Consider the following 16,403-nt stretch of genomic DNA (forward strand, 5'->3'; position numbering starts at 1 on the left):
GGCCTAGCCATCTGGTATTACCCAGAAGCCACCCTGACTCTTGTGTTCCAAGCCTGCCTCAGATACCCCTGAAGTCTGGCCTTTTCACTAATGGTTTCAAAAACACAAAGTTTGTTTTCTCAGTCATCCAGGTATATAACAACAAAAAAGGTTGAATCATGTCATCTGGACTTCGTTTTTTTGTTAAAAAGAAACGTTTCGCCCCTCATCCAAGAGGCTTCGTCAGTCTGAGGCCTAGCCATCTGGTTTGTCATTCTTATAATAGTTTTTTCTTAGGATTTCAGATACTTAACAGTTTAGACACTAGTTTGTTGTATTTTTTTATGCAATAGTTTCATTTGATCATGTTTAACTTGCTCATTGTACATCATGGCTGTTCAAATGGTGGCTCAGAAGCCACATCTGGCCCAGAGGTGAGCTCAGTCCGACCCACCAATGAGATTACTATGCATCAAAGTCTGTTCTGGTACGTTTGGGTCTAAATCAGTCAGATCTGGATTTAAACCTGTTTACTTGCAGTCCAATTCAATTCATTTTTTATCTGTTATGGTCAGATTAGTCAGATTAGTGAATAATTTTTTGTCTGAGGAAACCAGACTCATTCTGGTCTCGTATTGGACGATGGGCGACAGTGGGGAGGAAAGACTCTCCTGTGCGGCAGTTGGCCTCCACAAACTGGTGTTTACAAGGACAGAAAAGAGATACGAACACTGAAGCGGGAGTCCAGGTGGACCTTCTATTGGATTTTTCAATTTATTTTGTAGATCCTGTGGGAGGAATGTACAACTAACCAGTCCTGAACATGATTTGAGTCAGTATAGTTCAAGATGGCTGCCAACGCACACGCAAGTGTGATTCTGCCAATTTTAAAGCTAAAACTTGAAGTGGTAGTAGCTGAGAGTCATCCACAGCATGAACTCTGTGTGTGACATCACACGACATCATGAGAATTGATCAAAACGGCTTTGACTCGGGCATTTCTCATCAGAAGATGATCTCAGCCTAAAACTCTGGCACTGAGGGAGGCAGGCGATAATTATTCCTTTAACTTATTGTCCATTTCATTCCCTTACCTGCTAGTTTTTAACGTTTTATCAATTGAAAATCTTGTAAAAGTGTTCAACAAGTCTGCGTCCAGGGATCTATTGTCTCTGAACTGTCCCAGAGGGTCTCAAACATCCACCTCTCTTATCTGATCCGTTCCTTACTTGACCTCTGCCTGCTGGAATGTCTGCCACGCAGCGATACGACCGCCGGAGCGAGCGCCGGGGCCGCCGAGCAAGCCGCCACAGGCAGCAGGCGTGGGCAGGACCAGAGAGTGAGAGGCCACAAGTCTCCAAATACCTTCGTCAGGAAGAAGGTGTGTGTGTCCCAGTGTGTGAGAGAGGTGAAAGGTGTATCCTACATACCTGGAGTTTTTTCACGGCAGGAGCAGCTTGTCTGGACTTGGCCTGGATTAGGTGTCTGAACTGAGTGTGTCTGCAGAACATCACAGCTGTGATGAAGCGTGTGCATGTGCATGTGTGTTTGTTTCTGTGAATTTAGAGTAAACAAAATCACTTGCCAGTTTGTCTCTAATCCATTCAGAAAGGGGCGTCCCCTAAGCTGGGTTGTTAAAACATGGGTCCCCAATGTGGACGTAGGTAAGTTATGTGTGTGTGTGTGTGTGTGTGTATGGTAATTGAGATTAAATAGATTTTAGTAAAATACTTTAGCAGTCATAAAAACTCCTGTTTTCTGTTCATTAAAAGCACTAAACTGAGTTCATTAAATGCTTTTTTTTTAATTTTCTGTTGAATTTTATAAAAACAAAAAGGTGGTTTGAAAAGGACAGACGTTCTCATGACTACATAATCAATAGATCTCCAGGCTTTCTAAAGGGCTTTCAATGTTTTTCTTAATTTTAGCTACTTTTCCACCCATTTTCCATCCATCCATCCATCCATCCATCCATCCATTATCTTTATCCGCTTCCTTCTTTTCAGGTCACGGGGGTCACTGGTGCCCATATCCAACAATCACTGTGCGAGAGGTGGGGGGCACCCTGGACAGGTCTCAAGTCCATCACAGGGACACATAGAGACAAATGAGACAAACAACCATTCACTCTCTCACTCACACCTAGGGACAATTTAGAGTTACCAATCAAACATGCATGTTTTTGGTCTGTGGGAGGAAACCGGAGTACCTGGAGAAAACTCACGCATCCACGGAGAGAACATGCAAACTCCACCCTGAATGGTCCCTGTGCTGGGATTTGAACAGGGTTGACCTGCTCGCTGAGAGGTGCCCCCAACCATTTTCCATCTGGTGTAAAGGATTTTTTGTTCACTGAGTCATTTCACTCCGGCCTATGGTTCATTCAGACTTTAGAGACGAAGCAGTGTCATGTCAACGTTCAAACTTAGTAAAACATTTGTTTTAAATTGGATTAAGATTTTATTATCTGTTATATGCTGCTGATTTCTTGCTTTAAGCTGCTATAATACCCATCTGCTCACAACAGACTCATGTTCAGGCTGCTGTTTAATTTACTGTATTATACAATATTTTTATACCTTGTATACTGTTTCTTTTAATATTTTATGTTTTAGCTATTTTGGGGTGAAACTGGGGCTTAATTTCGTTCCACCCCATGTACCACATGTGATGTGAATGACAATAAAGAAACTTGAACTTGAACTAAATGTTTGTCCAATAATTCTGGACTATCTTAGCAGCAAATCAGCCACAAAAACACAGTTTGTTCTGCAAACAGTTCAGATAACACAGTTTGATACAAAAAGTCGCATTTTATCTCCAACAAGTTTGTCCCTAAAGAGCTAATATACTTAAACTGAAAAGATGACGCCTCTCTCAGGTCCCGTCAGGTGGATTTTTCTTCCGGTTTCTTTAAGACACGACTTTTCAGTCGCTGATCGTCTCTTCTTTTATCCGTTTCTGCTCATTTTTCAAGTCGCACAGTGAACAAAATGTTAACATTAGGTAAAAAGGCTAAAAAATAAAATAAAAAACGGTGAAAAGAGCCATGAATGTAAAAAAAAAAAGTTTAGAAATTAAATTGTTTAGCTCTCTTTAGGAGTTATAATAGTTGAATGAATGCCAGAGGAGAAAAAGTCCACGAAAAGGTCCGCTTGCAAGAAAACCATGAAACTATTACAGGTCATTTATTGTTTTTTGCAATAAGATTTATACATTTCTAAATAAATTTTCACTTTGGTTAAACTTAATATTGTCAGTTAGTTTAGTAAAGTTTACTGAGTGTGACTCTAAACCACTTATTCAGTGTTTGTTGTCAAAAATGCTCAAATTCTGAGTCGTCTGACCAGATTTTAGCTAATTTTTTTGTTTTAGCCCATATAAAGTGTTTTCTAATATTATTTCCAATGTATTACTATGATTAAGACACTTAAAAAGTTGTTAATTCTTTAAGTATTTAGCCCCGGTTCTTTATTTTAAAGCAAAACTAACAGATTTGAGCTAAATTATAAACCAAGGTGTCGTCATTTAATCTTTTTATTGTTGTTTTAGATGGTTTATTGTTCTCTGCTTGTATTAAATTGTTTAATTTGACACTTTTTCTTAAAACAGCCAGCTCTTATTGTTTTTTTTTTAAATATTATCATCTATAATCAGCTTCTCATTTACACGTAAAACTTTTATTTTTTAATTTTCCTCAATGAGCAGTTTAAGTTTGATGACTTTTGAGGGGCTAAACTGAAAATAGTTAGTATTTTTGTGTCAGATTTAGTTGTGCAGAGTTGGTTTAATTTCATTTTCTTGAGCCTCTCCCAGACTGACTCAGGACCTCACCTCTCCTTCAGCTGCACTCGCCACGCTCGTGTGTTTCAAAGTAACAAATTAACTTTTTTCTCCCCCTAAAGGCATGATTTACTCACTTGATTTCTTGGAGGGGCCCTTATAACCAAGCATTGCTCCGAAACATTCCCTCAGAGGTCACCGGCAGATATTTGTGTGGTATATTATCATATTACACTGTAAAAAATATCACGTTTCATTAAAGCTGCTAAATGATGAAATCGAAGGTAAAAACATTTAATCGAATGGTTCAGTTTGATTTACTTCACGTTTTATGGTAAATGTTGATATAAAACTGAAACGCGGGTCCACACTTCGAATCATTTCGTGAGTAAACAAACCCACGTGCTAGCTGCAGCCGTTAATTTTAATTTAAGGACACGTTAAACATCACCGTGCGTCTCGTCAACAGAACCGCCTGCTCGCAGGTGGGTTTGCGCTTTCCGTGTCGTGGCTCGTGCACGGCCCGACTGGTCTGGCAACATTGTGGCAGCGTCACGAAGCGGCAACGAGCTGTGGCAAAACCTGTTGGTTCGGAAAACAAAAAAAGCGAAAGTGTGAAGGGGGAGCAGCAGGGAGAGAGGAAGTGTCTGATGGGGAAGATGAAATCCAGCTTCCTCTTCCTTCAACAGCCTCCAGACAAACCAGGAGGTTGCTTTCAGCCTGTTTCTGCACCTGTGGGGGCGGGTAGTTTCTCCAAATTTATAAAAAAAATAACAATAGAGCAACTTTTTTCAGCATGAGGTGCATTTAGTTTGGCTGAGACTACAGGGAAAGGAACCCAAATCAAAGAGGGAGGGTAAAGAATCAGCATGTCTGCAGCTCATTCATGACCGCAAAGAGAAGCCAGATAATATTCTCTGCTACCATTGAATCACTGACACCTGGAAGATTTGTTTTCACACAGGCCCTAAGGCTGGACAACCCCACCCTTAACCTATAAGCAAGCATGTCCCTGCACAACATCCTCCAGGGGTGGTGGTGGAAAATGGGAAGGGGGGGGGTGGATATGAGCGATGTGTGACTTTTGTCATTCCTTTTACTTTTTGCTCCCTTCATGAAAGCATAACCACATCCTCCTCTCCCGAGAGACGTTTCCCTCTTTCACAAAAGCCTGGAAGGATTGTTGTCTCTCTTTTCTTGGGGATAAAGGTGCATGGGGTGATGGGGGGGGGGGGGGGGGGGTAACAGCCGGAAAGGTAGAGGAGGGAGGATTTTTCTCACAACGATAAGCTTTCTCTCAAGGAAGTCATGACGACCGGCTGTCAGGATTCACCAGGCAAATGACGCTGATCTTTTGCCATCGGCTCCTGATCTTCTCTCTGTCGAAACAGTCCGACAGCTGAAGCTTTATTTCCATACTAGCTGGATTTAGTCAAATGCTGGGAGATGGTGAACAGCTCCTCTGTTCCTACCTGTGGGCCAAACCACAGATGGAGGAGATAAATGAGCAGTGCTGACCCGTGAACCAAATGATGTGTACAGGCCAAGCTTCAGGATTGTTTGTATCCAAAACAAAAGTTACACGTGGCCTGCAGCGGTCACATCAGGACGAAGCAGCCCTGTAATTATAAAAGTGATTGACTTTAGGTGCTGATAAATGGATGCTTTAAATCCATTTCTCTGCTTTCTCTCATCCTTCACACCACTTTTTAAAAAAAAGTAACCCTGCTTCCCCTTGTTGATGCAGTATTTCTTTGACATTATATTATTAATATAACAAAGCTAAATAAAAATAAATGTTTTAATGGATAAAAAGTGGAACGTTGTAGCTGGAAAACTGTAGCTTAAAATAACTATATATGTCCCCAAAAAGAGCACAGAGAATCTGAGTTTTAGTTAAAGAAAACGCATAAAAAGCATCTAAATCTGTAGTTGTAACAGATATATATAAAAATAAACTGAACTAAGATTGATAAATAATAAAAAGTCGCCACCCAGTGTTGGTCAAATTCAATAATCCTAACAGCAACACAAATCATTGCTAAAACTGTTGACTGTTATAATAATAGCATCATTATAATAATATTTCCATATACTGTGCATTTGATGGTTAAAACATGGATAGTCAATCAGTTTTACTTTATGTGTAGAGACATGTTCCAGCAAAAGGCTGTTCACAAGAATTTTTTTGTTTTTGCAAAACAGATTAAAATGGGTTTTGAGAAAAATCTAAACAAGAACAAAAAAACTCCAGAGCTAATTCAGGAAAATCTCATTAAATTCCAAGTAGATGTTGTAATGCAAGAAAATTTTATATAAAACGAGTTTTTATCTAACTTATCCTAGTAGAATTGCAAAGTGTCTGTAAAAATAGTAATGCTAGAAGAGAAAGTAAATAAAAATACAACAAAACCAATCATTTAAAAACAGTATAAAAAAAAATTAATAACAGGTGGTGGAGTCAACTAAATAATTACCTTCTGTTATCTGTTTCACAGCATGACAGAAAACCAATAATGCAGATTAAGTAGTTACTCACAAACAAACATTAAACAATAACTTGTTCCGTCTTTGATTGCAAACAGTCGGTTATTTATTCAAAAAAGCTAAAAAATAGCTTCATTTGCTTTCAGAGGCTTTAATGTTTTAGTTTTGTGTGAATATGAGCCACAGATTTCACCGGAAATATGCAGTAACCAAACTTTGCCACATGGGGGAGACACTTTCAATCAAATGTAGCCCCGCCGCATTCACGGTTTCCTCTAGAAAATCGAAGAAAATAATTACCCACTCACTGTTGAACTCACTGAAGAAGTTACTCTCCTCTGCGTGCTTCACACAAATTTATTATATGACAAATCTTAAACTTCAGCAATGTCAGATTAGTCATAATTTTTTAGTCGTGGCGACCGTCAATTGTTAAAATGTACGATTTCTATCTTTCCTGACTCTTACACTGGTCTTTGAACGCACCACTGACGTTCTCTTGTCAGTGAGAAAGCAGCAGCTGTCACATTTCTGTGCGTCTGTACTTCATAAACGATACGTACTTTTACTCTTTAGAAGGTAAGGATTACTATCTTTATGCAATAGATAAAGACTGTAATGTATTATTTATTATTTGAGTGGCTAACGTGGGTTTATTTCGGGTCCTGTTGAAATCTCTGGTCTAGTCTGGATTGACAACAACAGAGCTAGCTAGGTTATCATTTCCCACGTTGAAGCTACCACCTGTCACTGCACTGTTAACAGCTCGATTTGACCAAGATTTATAGGGATACTTTATTAGCTTATTGACGTGAAAGCCCCTTCAGGAGCTCAATGTTTTGTGTAAACAATCCATGAGTACTTTAAACCAGATAATGTCGAATAAGGTCAGCGAGCAACACTCGGCTAATGCTAAGCTAACTACTCCCACTCATTTGGACATATTCTTCTGAAATGACCTGATTGCATATAATTTAAGTGTTTCTAAGCACACAGGAGCCTGAGAAACTAGTTGTTAAACGACGTAATTGGAATTAATAAACCAATTAGCACAGTTAGAACAAACTACATGAAGTCGACCAACAGGCAGGACTATTTTTAGAAGCTGATATTAAACAGGACTGCTATCTCAGGGAAAATGTATTCAGGTCTGCTAAGATCTGCAGGAATCCCAGATTATTAACCTCAACTTAATCTGGTTAGTTAGTTGGTGCATCACTTAAAACATGAAGTAAATGATGGATGTTGCAGTATTAAACAACCTTATTTACTTGAATAAAAGCCCAGTAGAGCTGTGTAAAATAATCCCATTACTTAGTGTTTTCTCTACAATGTAGCTTAATTATTAAAGTTAAAGCTTAGTTTCTCTCATCAATCTATTATGTCACCAATACTCAAAGTTCAATTTGTGAGCCATAGACTGTATAAAAGTAACAAAGATAAGCTTAATATCTAGTCTATGATCGAAGTTATGTTGTTTTTTTCCTGCGATGGAGCTACTTGTAGTTTTACAGCAACAACTCTTAAATGTCAGTGGGGAAATATATGTAAGTTGCTTGTAGACAATAAGTTACTTTTTGTTTTAATTTAGAATGTTTTGCATTTTCGATGCATTTCTGTTTTTAAATGGTGCCCGTTTAACCTTTTCGTTTCTACAAAAAGCTTAAGCTTTCCTGTGCACCCATTCTCACACATGCACACGGTGCTTCGTATTCATTTTAAACACTACAATGATCACTTTTATATTTCACTCATACCCCAGTGAGCAAGCCTAACGGCACTTAAGCGCCATGCTGGGAATTGAACCTGCGACCGTCCGATTAGAAGACAGCCTTCCTACAACTGGGCCAAGCTACAATGCTAATTTTTGTAAAGGAAAAACAAGCATCTAATTTATAAACTATTTGTGACCGGTGCTGGCAAAATAAGTCAGAATGAGCTCAGGCAAAAATAAGTGAAAATATAGATTTATTTCTTCTGTAATTAAAAGTTAGCGTTAAAAATTAGTCCATTAAGACAGCATTTACCAGTAACTAAAATAACATATAATCTTTTTAATCTACCTTTAAATTTAAGTTTTCCAGCACATATGTTTTCAGAAATAATCCTTTGTAATTTCCTTTGAAACGGATCATTTTTCTCTGCTGACTGCAGTAGCGCCTGGAAATCCCTTCGTATACTGTGTCATTATAAAGCTTGGGAATTCCCCTTTTTAAAAAAAACAGATCTGGATTCCCGATGACATCACTCCTGACCAACAAATAATCACGCTTTCTAAGCGACATTCTTAAACAAAACGGGCTTGTTGCCATGCCCGGTGACAAATCGCCAGATTTCAACAAACTACAAAATCATTTTAAAGCTTTTTTTTTTTTTGAAGAATCTGAAAATAACTCGGTGTAGAAAAGTTCCACACCGTGACTTATTTTCCCAGCACAGTTTACACACGCAGCCGTAAAATAAATTACTTGGAGGACAAAGTTCATGTTTCTAGCATCAGAATGGATATTAAAGTACTAAAACGGTGCTTGAGCGTCCTCCTTTTTACTAAGTAAATATATCCAGATGGTTTTCGTCCTCGTCTTTTTGTACACACGCTTGTTAAATGTTAGCGTTGTCATCGTGCAGACGCTTTGGCTGCTAAAGCTGCTTCATTATCAAAGAAGAATCTCTGACAGTAGCTTTTTGTGGGAAACATGACAGAAACTAGCTTCTGTAGATTCCTGCATATTAACGTCTGAGAGAACAGGACACAACCTGTTCCTCTGGTATCGCCTCATCGTAAAAATCAGCCGTAACTCTGTTACTTCCTAAACCCGAATCTGCTCGGGGAATCTCGTCGGTAATCTTTGCAGAGTTAGTGATTTTAGCTAAAGCTGTTGTGGAAGTTTTAACCCAGACTGCCACAGTAGTTGAATAAAGTGCAAGCGAACTTTCCAGCTTCTGCTGTTTGAGCCTTTTTTCCATTCAGACTCATCTGATCAGCTGCTATTTATACTAGAACAGCAGGCGATGTCGTTTTAAACGGTTCAGAAGCTAAAACAAGATGGAGTGGGAGACCAAAACAATAAGGGACTTTACATTCCTTTTTTGCTTTCTCTTCCGCCTGCTCGGATTAATACAACGTAAATAAAACAAACTGTAAGAATAAACTCTGATACAGTTCAGCTAAATTGTCTTCTCGATCCCAAACGGCTCTACCACGGGCGTCGCCGTTGTCAACCCATTTTGGTTGTTTCTGTAGGTAACGAATGCACAAGGCAGCGGTATGGCTTCCAGATTTTTCAATAAAAACTTTTCTTTAAGGCGTTGCAGTGGGAGCCATTAAACCTGCTGAAGCTGGTTGTGTTTCTCAGAGCTGCGCTCCTCCATGAGTGCGTTCTCTCTGTGTTTTCCCAGCATGGCGCGCGGCCATCAGAAGATCCAGTCGCAGCAGAAAAACGCCAAGAAGCAGGCTGAGATGAAGAAGGCCAAGGGTCACGACCAGAAGACGGCAGCCAAGGCAGCACTGGTGTTCACCTGCTCCGTGTGCAAGGTGGGCTCTAACTGGACGACACAAACTCCTTCTATTAACTTTACTGTGTGAATGTTTATCGAGCATTCACACTATCGTGATCCATTTTTCTTCCGTATGTTTTTCAGCATTTTTCTCGTTCCTCAGTTTTTGTGCTGTTTCAGCAAATGATAAATCGAAACATTCAGCTCTTTCAGGACAGTCCTGCTCTGACTTTTGGTATTGGTGCACCTTTAGCTTTTTGAAATGTTTAGCCTTTTCTGCCACTTTTTTTTTTTTTTTCCTCACAGAAAATGAATTGAGCTCATTTTACATCCGTCAGATCTTTAGATCTGTTTACAAACTTTTACTGCTCCTTTCACATTTTGTTCTGATTCAGCTTCTTTCAGCTTTTTTGTGCAAATTGAAACAGTTTTTTCAGCTGTTTTGGGCTCCTTTTAGATTCTTTCGGCTAACTACAACATTTTTGTGCTACTTCTAACTTATTTCTTCTAATTTCAGGTTGTTATGCTCCTTTCAGCTTGTTTCAGCCGTTTTTGCTATCTCAGCTACTATTTAGCTGTTTTTTTTGCTAATTTTAGAATTTTCAGCTAATTCCACATTTTTTCACTCATTTAAACCCTTTTCAGCCTTATCCAGCAAAAAAATTGCTCTCCCCACTTCCTTCTAGTGGTTTAAGCTTCTTTCTGCTTTTTAGCTATTTTCAGCTTTTTTTTTTTTTTTTTTTGCTAATTTCTGCTAGTTTTAGATAATTTCCACTTTTTTGTGTTAATTTCTGCCTCTTTCAGCCTAATTGGGCAAAAATGTTGTTTCTGCTTTCTTCAGCCAATTTAAGCTTGTTATACATTTTCAGCTACATTTTTAGCATTTTTGTTAATTTCAGCTGTTTTCAGATAAATTCAAGTTTTTTTGGTAATTTCTGCTACTTTCAGCCTAATTAACTTCTTCATGCTACTTTTAGTTTGATATGCCCCTTTCAGCTTTTTCTGCTATTTCAGCTAGTATGTAGCTGTTTTATGCTAATTTTAGCTTTTCAGCTAATTCCACATTTTTTTTTAGCTAATTTCAGCTCTTCTTCCTTCTGGTATTTTATGCTTCATTCTGCCTTTTCAGCTATTTTTTTGCTAATTTCATAACATAATTCAGCAAATATGTGTTATTTCTGCCTTCTACTGATTTAGGCTTGTTGTTCCATTTCAGCTGTTTTTCGCAGGAATTGCAATTTCTCTAGTTATAATACATTTCCAAAAATTTGCCGGTTGTTTTCTTACAGTCCCAGATGCCTGATCCGAAAACCTTCAAGCAGCACTTTGAGAGCAAGCACCCCAAATCCCCTCTGCCCCCTGAGCTGGAGGGAGTAGAGGCATGAATTGGCCAAACCGGACACCAGAATCCCAAAGGACCCGAATAAAACCCGGCACACAGAGAAGCTCTCCATCTTTGAATGCCTCCTCCCGGTCCAGTTCTAACTGCTCATGCTCAGATACACATAGGGCTACAAATCCAAATCTGGTGATGATTTCAGGGCCAACGCAGACCCGCCTAAACCCTAAACTTCCTGTCTTGTGAATATAACTCCTAACTAGGCTTCAGTGGATAATCCTCATGAAGGATTCAGGTTTGGTGGGAGAACTCAGACGTTTAGGGTGGTGTCGTAAGTGGCCTCGTTTTTTTTTTTTTTTATCGAGCTTTGAGCAGTGAATCAAAAGGAGGCTGCGACCTGTTTTCACCTGTGCACACTGTAATTAAGCTGCCCCGTTAAACTGCAAGATCTCATCTAGATAATTAGTTTGATGTTAGGATACAGAAATATGAAACTTTCCCATTTTGCTGCTCAGATTGTAAGTAAATATGATTCTATTGGAGCCTGCCTGCGAGGTTTGTATGCTTGAAAAATGAATGTCCGCTCCAACAATGTATTATAATACTGTTTTAATAAATTTTACTTTGTCATACACCTTTTGCATGGTCTTTGATGATGTATTTGGACGATGAAGAGAATGACATTTCTGTGGTTAAAGTGATCTGAAAAATGCTTCTTGTTTGATCTGATAGGCGTGTCTGCCACTTTCACTAATGCCATGTGGAGTCTGGGCTTGTTTCTCCCAGCTTGTTACACAGAATTATGTAGTTTTATTTGTCTTATAGTCAGGTAATTACCTACAAAAAGAACTACTCCGATGCTCAATCCAGGAGACCAGCTTTCTGTTTTTGAACATTTTTGAATAAATTAGTGAAAAGTGACAATATGTTTGTATTCAGCCATTTGAAGTCCTAAAAATTTGACTAAAAGCAAGACTTAAAGGGTCAGTATTTGATATTGGGGGCTTGCAAAAATATTCACCCCATAAGCGTTAATTTAGAAGGATGTTTGAAGATTTATGTCTTATGTACGTTACCACTTTACAAATGCCAAATATATATGCGTATATTGTGAATCAACACAAAAACTTAAAACCTGAGCATGCGTATCTAGACCTGTCACGATAAATCAATTAATCACATGATAAATGAAAATTATCTACCTCATTTTCATTTATTGGCTTTATCGTTTCTTCATCTCTCTCTTTCTACTGAAGACACTGGATGACAAAAGGCTCAACTCCGATTTCTTCACTGACCCCTCCCTTTCTCTTTTCTCTTTAAAATCTGTTTTAAATGTCCAAAATCACGTTTTTGGATCATTAAAAGCAGCTAAGCTGAGAAGCTAAGCCAACAGGTCGACCTCGGGGGGGGGGGGGACTCCTCCTTGTTGAAGCTCCAAAATTCACAGTTGAAACCCGTGCCTTCGTGTAAAAAGTTGTTTTGCTTACTAATTTTTCTTAAATTAAGTTTTTTGTGAAAAATGCTATGCTAAAGAGCTCAAACCACACCGAATGTCCACCATTTTGAGAACCAAATAATGGAAGGAGAGACGGCCCATGCCACGTCAAGGGCCCTCCCTCCCATTTTTCTTAAAGACATGCTGCACTCTCTCACTGTCCGTACTTCAGTTCCAACAGTCTTGTACTGCCATCTGGTGGTCGAAAAAAGGTACTACACTCAAAACAAATTAACCAACATTTCTTCTTAAATTTGACAAAATTTGCTAATTATTGTCAAATTTCAAACAATATCATTTATTGCAATAATTTCTGAGACAATCAGCAAAATTTGTTATTGTGACAGGGCTATGCGTAACTAATATTTGCACGTCTCCTGGGTACGCTTCCACAAGTTTCGTCGCTAGAGTTTCTGCCAATTTTTCTGACAAAACTACCCCAGATTCTCAGTTACTTTGAGGTGTGAGCTTTGACTGGACTGTTCTGTTTAATTAACTGGGGCGTTGCGCTGATTGAACCCCCCGCCCCAGCATGTTTATCGCCATGCTTCATTGTTAGGATGCTGTTTTCAGCACGGCGACAGGTGTTCAGTTTGTGTCAGACGTATTAATGCAGGTTTGTTGCAGTTCGTAAAAGTATTTTGCTTTTGTTTAGGGTTTAAATCCAACATTGAGTGTTTATTCTCAACTGCTCAAGACATTTACCGTACCACTTTATTTATAAAGCACTTAGAAACAGCAACAAGGACAGCCAAAGTGCTGTACAGTAACAACTAAACAAGGAAAGGACACAGGATAAAATACATGCATCCAAATAGGTAAAGATGAGAACTAAATGGCTAACATTATAGAATACAGATGTTAAAATCAACTCTCACATTGTCAAAAGCCTGGGAATAAAAGTGAGTTTTTAAACGAGACTTGAATACAGAGAGAGGAGGGGCCTGCCTGACATGCAGTGGTAAGTCATTCCACAGTTTTGAACCTTCAACAGAGAAGGCCCTGTCACCTCTGAGCTTAAAACAAGTGCCTGGAACCAATAAAAACATTTGATTGGCTGACCTCAGAGAGCGCTGTGGGACATATGGCTGTAGCAGATCAGTGAGCTAGGAGGGGCAGAACTATTCAGAGATTTAAAAACGTAAAGAAGGATTTTAAAATGAATTTGAAAGTGAACCAGGAGCCAGTGAAGGGAGGCCAAAACTGGAGAAATGTGCTCTCTTTTGCCTGTACCGGTTAAAAATCAGGCTGCAGCATTTTGGACCAGTTGTAAACGTGCAATAGAGGTCTGATTGATTCCAAAAAGAAACACATTGCATTAATCAAGCCTTGATGTTATGAAAGCATGTATACCGGTAACTGTTTCAAGGCTTCAATTTTTAGACAGTCGCCTCAACTGAGAAAAACAGGATTTAACAATCGTGTTTACATGACTGTTTAGTTTCATGGAAAGGTCCATTATCACTCCCAGATTAGTGACCACTTGTTTTTCTAACAGGGCTAGAGAAGAAAGGTTGATACAGTGGTTCTTGATTGTGCCATTAGGTGGAAAAAACACGACTTCTGTCAGCTTATTAAAATTTAAGAAATTTAAAGCCATCGAGTCCCTGATGTCAACCAGGTAGTCAAGAAGAGGTTGGTTAGAACGTGTACCAGTGCGCTTCAGAGGGAAGTAAATTTGACAGTCATCGACATAAAAATGCAAAGGTATGCCAAGTTTACGAGAAACAGCACCTAGTGGCAGCAGGTATAAAGAAAAGAGAAGAGGGCTGAGAATGTACCCCTGCGGTACCCCCCACTGAAGAGATGCCGATGTTGAAATAAAATCCTTGATGTTGACACAAAAGGTTCTGTCGGAGAGGTAGGACTTAAACCATTTGAGAGCTGACCCTGTGATGCCCACCCACTGCTCCAGCTTAGAACTGAGGATCTCATGGTCAGTGGTGTCAAAAACAGATGTAAGGGCCAACAGGACAAGAAGTACAGAATCGCCTGCATCCAGGGCTAGGAAAATATTAAAAACCCTCAACAGAGCAGTCTCACTGCTGTGGAGAGATTTGAAGCCTGATTGAAACACCACCGAAATAGAAAGATCCTCTAGGAAACATTTCAACTGGGAACTATTTATTACAAAACAATCCTTTATTCTAATTTACGCGAATGTTCGTAAGCGTTGCTTCTTCCTGTCAGCTGTGAGTAGAAAACTGTTTAAAATGCAGCACTTAAAAACAGTTTTGTCATTTATCGAGAGAAAAATAATGCCCCATTCATTTTCTGAACAATTCCAGTTGAATCATTTTGCGTCAGAAAGTATTGGTTTCTCTTTATTATGACTACAGATGAGACGACCCACGCTGCCTGTTGCTTTAAGGCTGCGAGTGACTCGGTTCAGTGAGTCATAGCCCACATTGTTCCCCAGAGTCCACAAACATCATCCACATCCTTCCCAGCTGGAAACTTGTGAATGAAAGAACACCACACGAGTTCATTCACATGAACATAAAAAAATCGCTAGCTGGGGTGTTCTGGTCTGCCTCAAATTAAGCTGAAATGTAAAAGAAAAGTACTTGCTTAAAATAAAGGGTTTAATAGAGTGATGTTTTAATTAGGACAAATTCTCCCGAGCTGTGGGTCACCTATTTTCACAAACCTCTGAGCACCAAGTGTGAACCAGATTAATGCTAAAAAAGTGATATTTCCATTTTGACGTCAAGTCGTAGCTTTTTCAAAATGATTCATGTGTCCTTCAGAGACGACTAAATAAGAGTCATGGGTCCAATCAGCTATTACTCACCAGTTATTGAGTGGGTGCAGTGAATGAAAAAGCCATGCCCACTTCTGGTTCTACAACAAAACATGAAACAACTTGCACGACCCCCTGGTAGGACAGACTGAGTTTAACTTCCTAAAAGGCCAGGAGGACAGCCACAGACATTTAAACCTGAATTTACTTTGAAGTTGTGTTAAGCAACCAAATCTCAGCCCTTCCCAGGGGCACCATCAAGGGTGGGCACGGTGGGGTCAATGGCCACTCCTAAAAAACATTGTCACACAGCAAACCTGAAATTCTATTCTGGCTTTTGATTTTGGTGTGCCACCCAAAGATTTTCAATGGTTTTTGTAACTTTTATACTTTTCAAAATATTAAACTGTATATATGGAGGAGGATGACTCGCTGTAGCAACCTCTGAAGAGGAACAAGCCGAAAGAAGAAGTACCGGCATTCACAATTTTTTTTTTTTAAACAAAAATACATTAAGATCTTTTTGATTTCTTTAAAACAATTCCCTCTTGAAAATCTGCTGCAGTATTTGTGCTCTATTTTGTCTTATGCTTCTTTTACTTGTAGCTAATTCTCCAACTTTTAGCAGCCTTTTTGCTACTTTTCATTTTTTCTAGGCTTTTGCTACTTTAGCTTCTACCTAGCATTCTTCTGTTTTTAGCAGTTAGCTAGCATTTTGCTGTTTTCAGTTTTTAGACAGCCTTTGACGAAATTTAGCTTTTCACTTGCTGTCTGGTACGTTTGCATTTGGCCACTTTTGGCTTATAGCTGGCATTTTACTTTTAGCTAGTGTTTAGCTCTTTTTAGCATCTAGCTACTATTTTGCTTCTTTTGGCAGTTAGATATCGATTTTATATTTTTATATTTAAGAATTTTTTTCTGCATAGAGCCTTTAGCTATATGCAGCTTTTAGCTATATAGCTTTGCATTTGGCCACTTTAGGCTTTTAGTTAACATTTAGCTAGCGTTTTGTCATTTTAGCTTGCCATTTCTATCTATCTATCTATCTATCTATCTATCTATCTATCTATCTATCT

At 38.9% G+C, this 16,403-nt stretch overlaps 1 protein-coding gene across 1 annotated transcript in view; it reads left to right on the plus strand.

Moving 5' to 3' along the window:
- The window catches only part of LOC119425447 (zinc finger protein 706-like), a gene marked incomplete at its 5' end in the record, with an annotated part of 16,682 nt that extends 5,290 nt beyond the window's left edge, over positions 1-11,392 (plus strand). Inside the window, 3 exons of the mRNA XM_037692975.1 lie at positions 6,725-6,828; positions 9,649-9,784; positions 11,037-11,392. Coding sequence (XP_037548903.1) covers positions 6,725-6,828; positions 9,649-9,784; positions 11,037-11,132 — 336 coding nt within the window. The remainder of the gene's footprint in view (positions 1-6,724; positions 6,829-9,648; positions 9,785-11,036) is intronic.
- Positions 11,393-16,403: the final 5,011 nt, after the last annotated feature.

Source organism: Nematolebias whitei, chromosome 19, assembly GCF_014905685.2.
Source record: "Nematolebias whitei isolate Nwh7 chromosome 19, NemWhi1, whole genome shotgun sequence".
Classification (NCBI taxonomy): domain Eukaryota; kingdom Metazoa; phylum Chordata; class Actinopteri; order Cyprinodontiformes; family Rivulidae; genus Nematolebias; species Nematolebias whitei.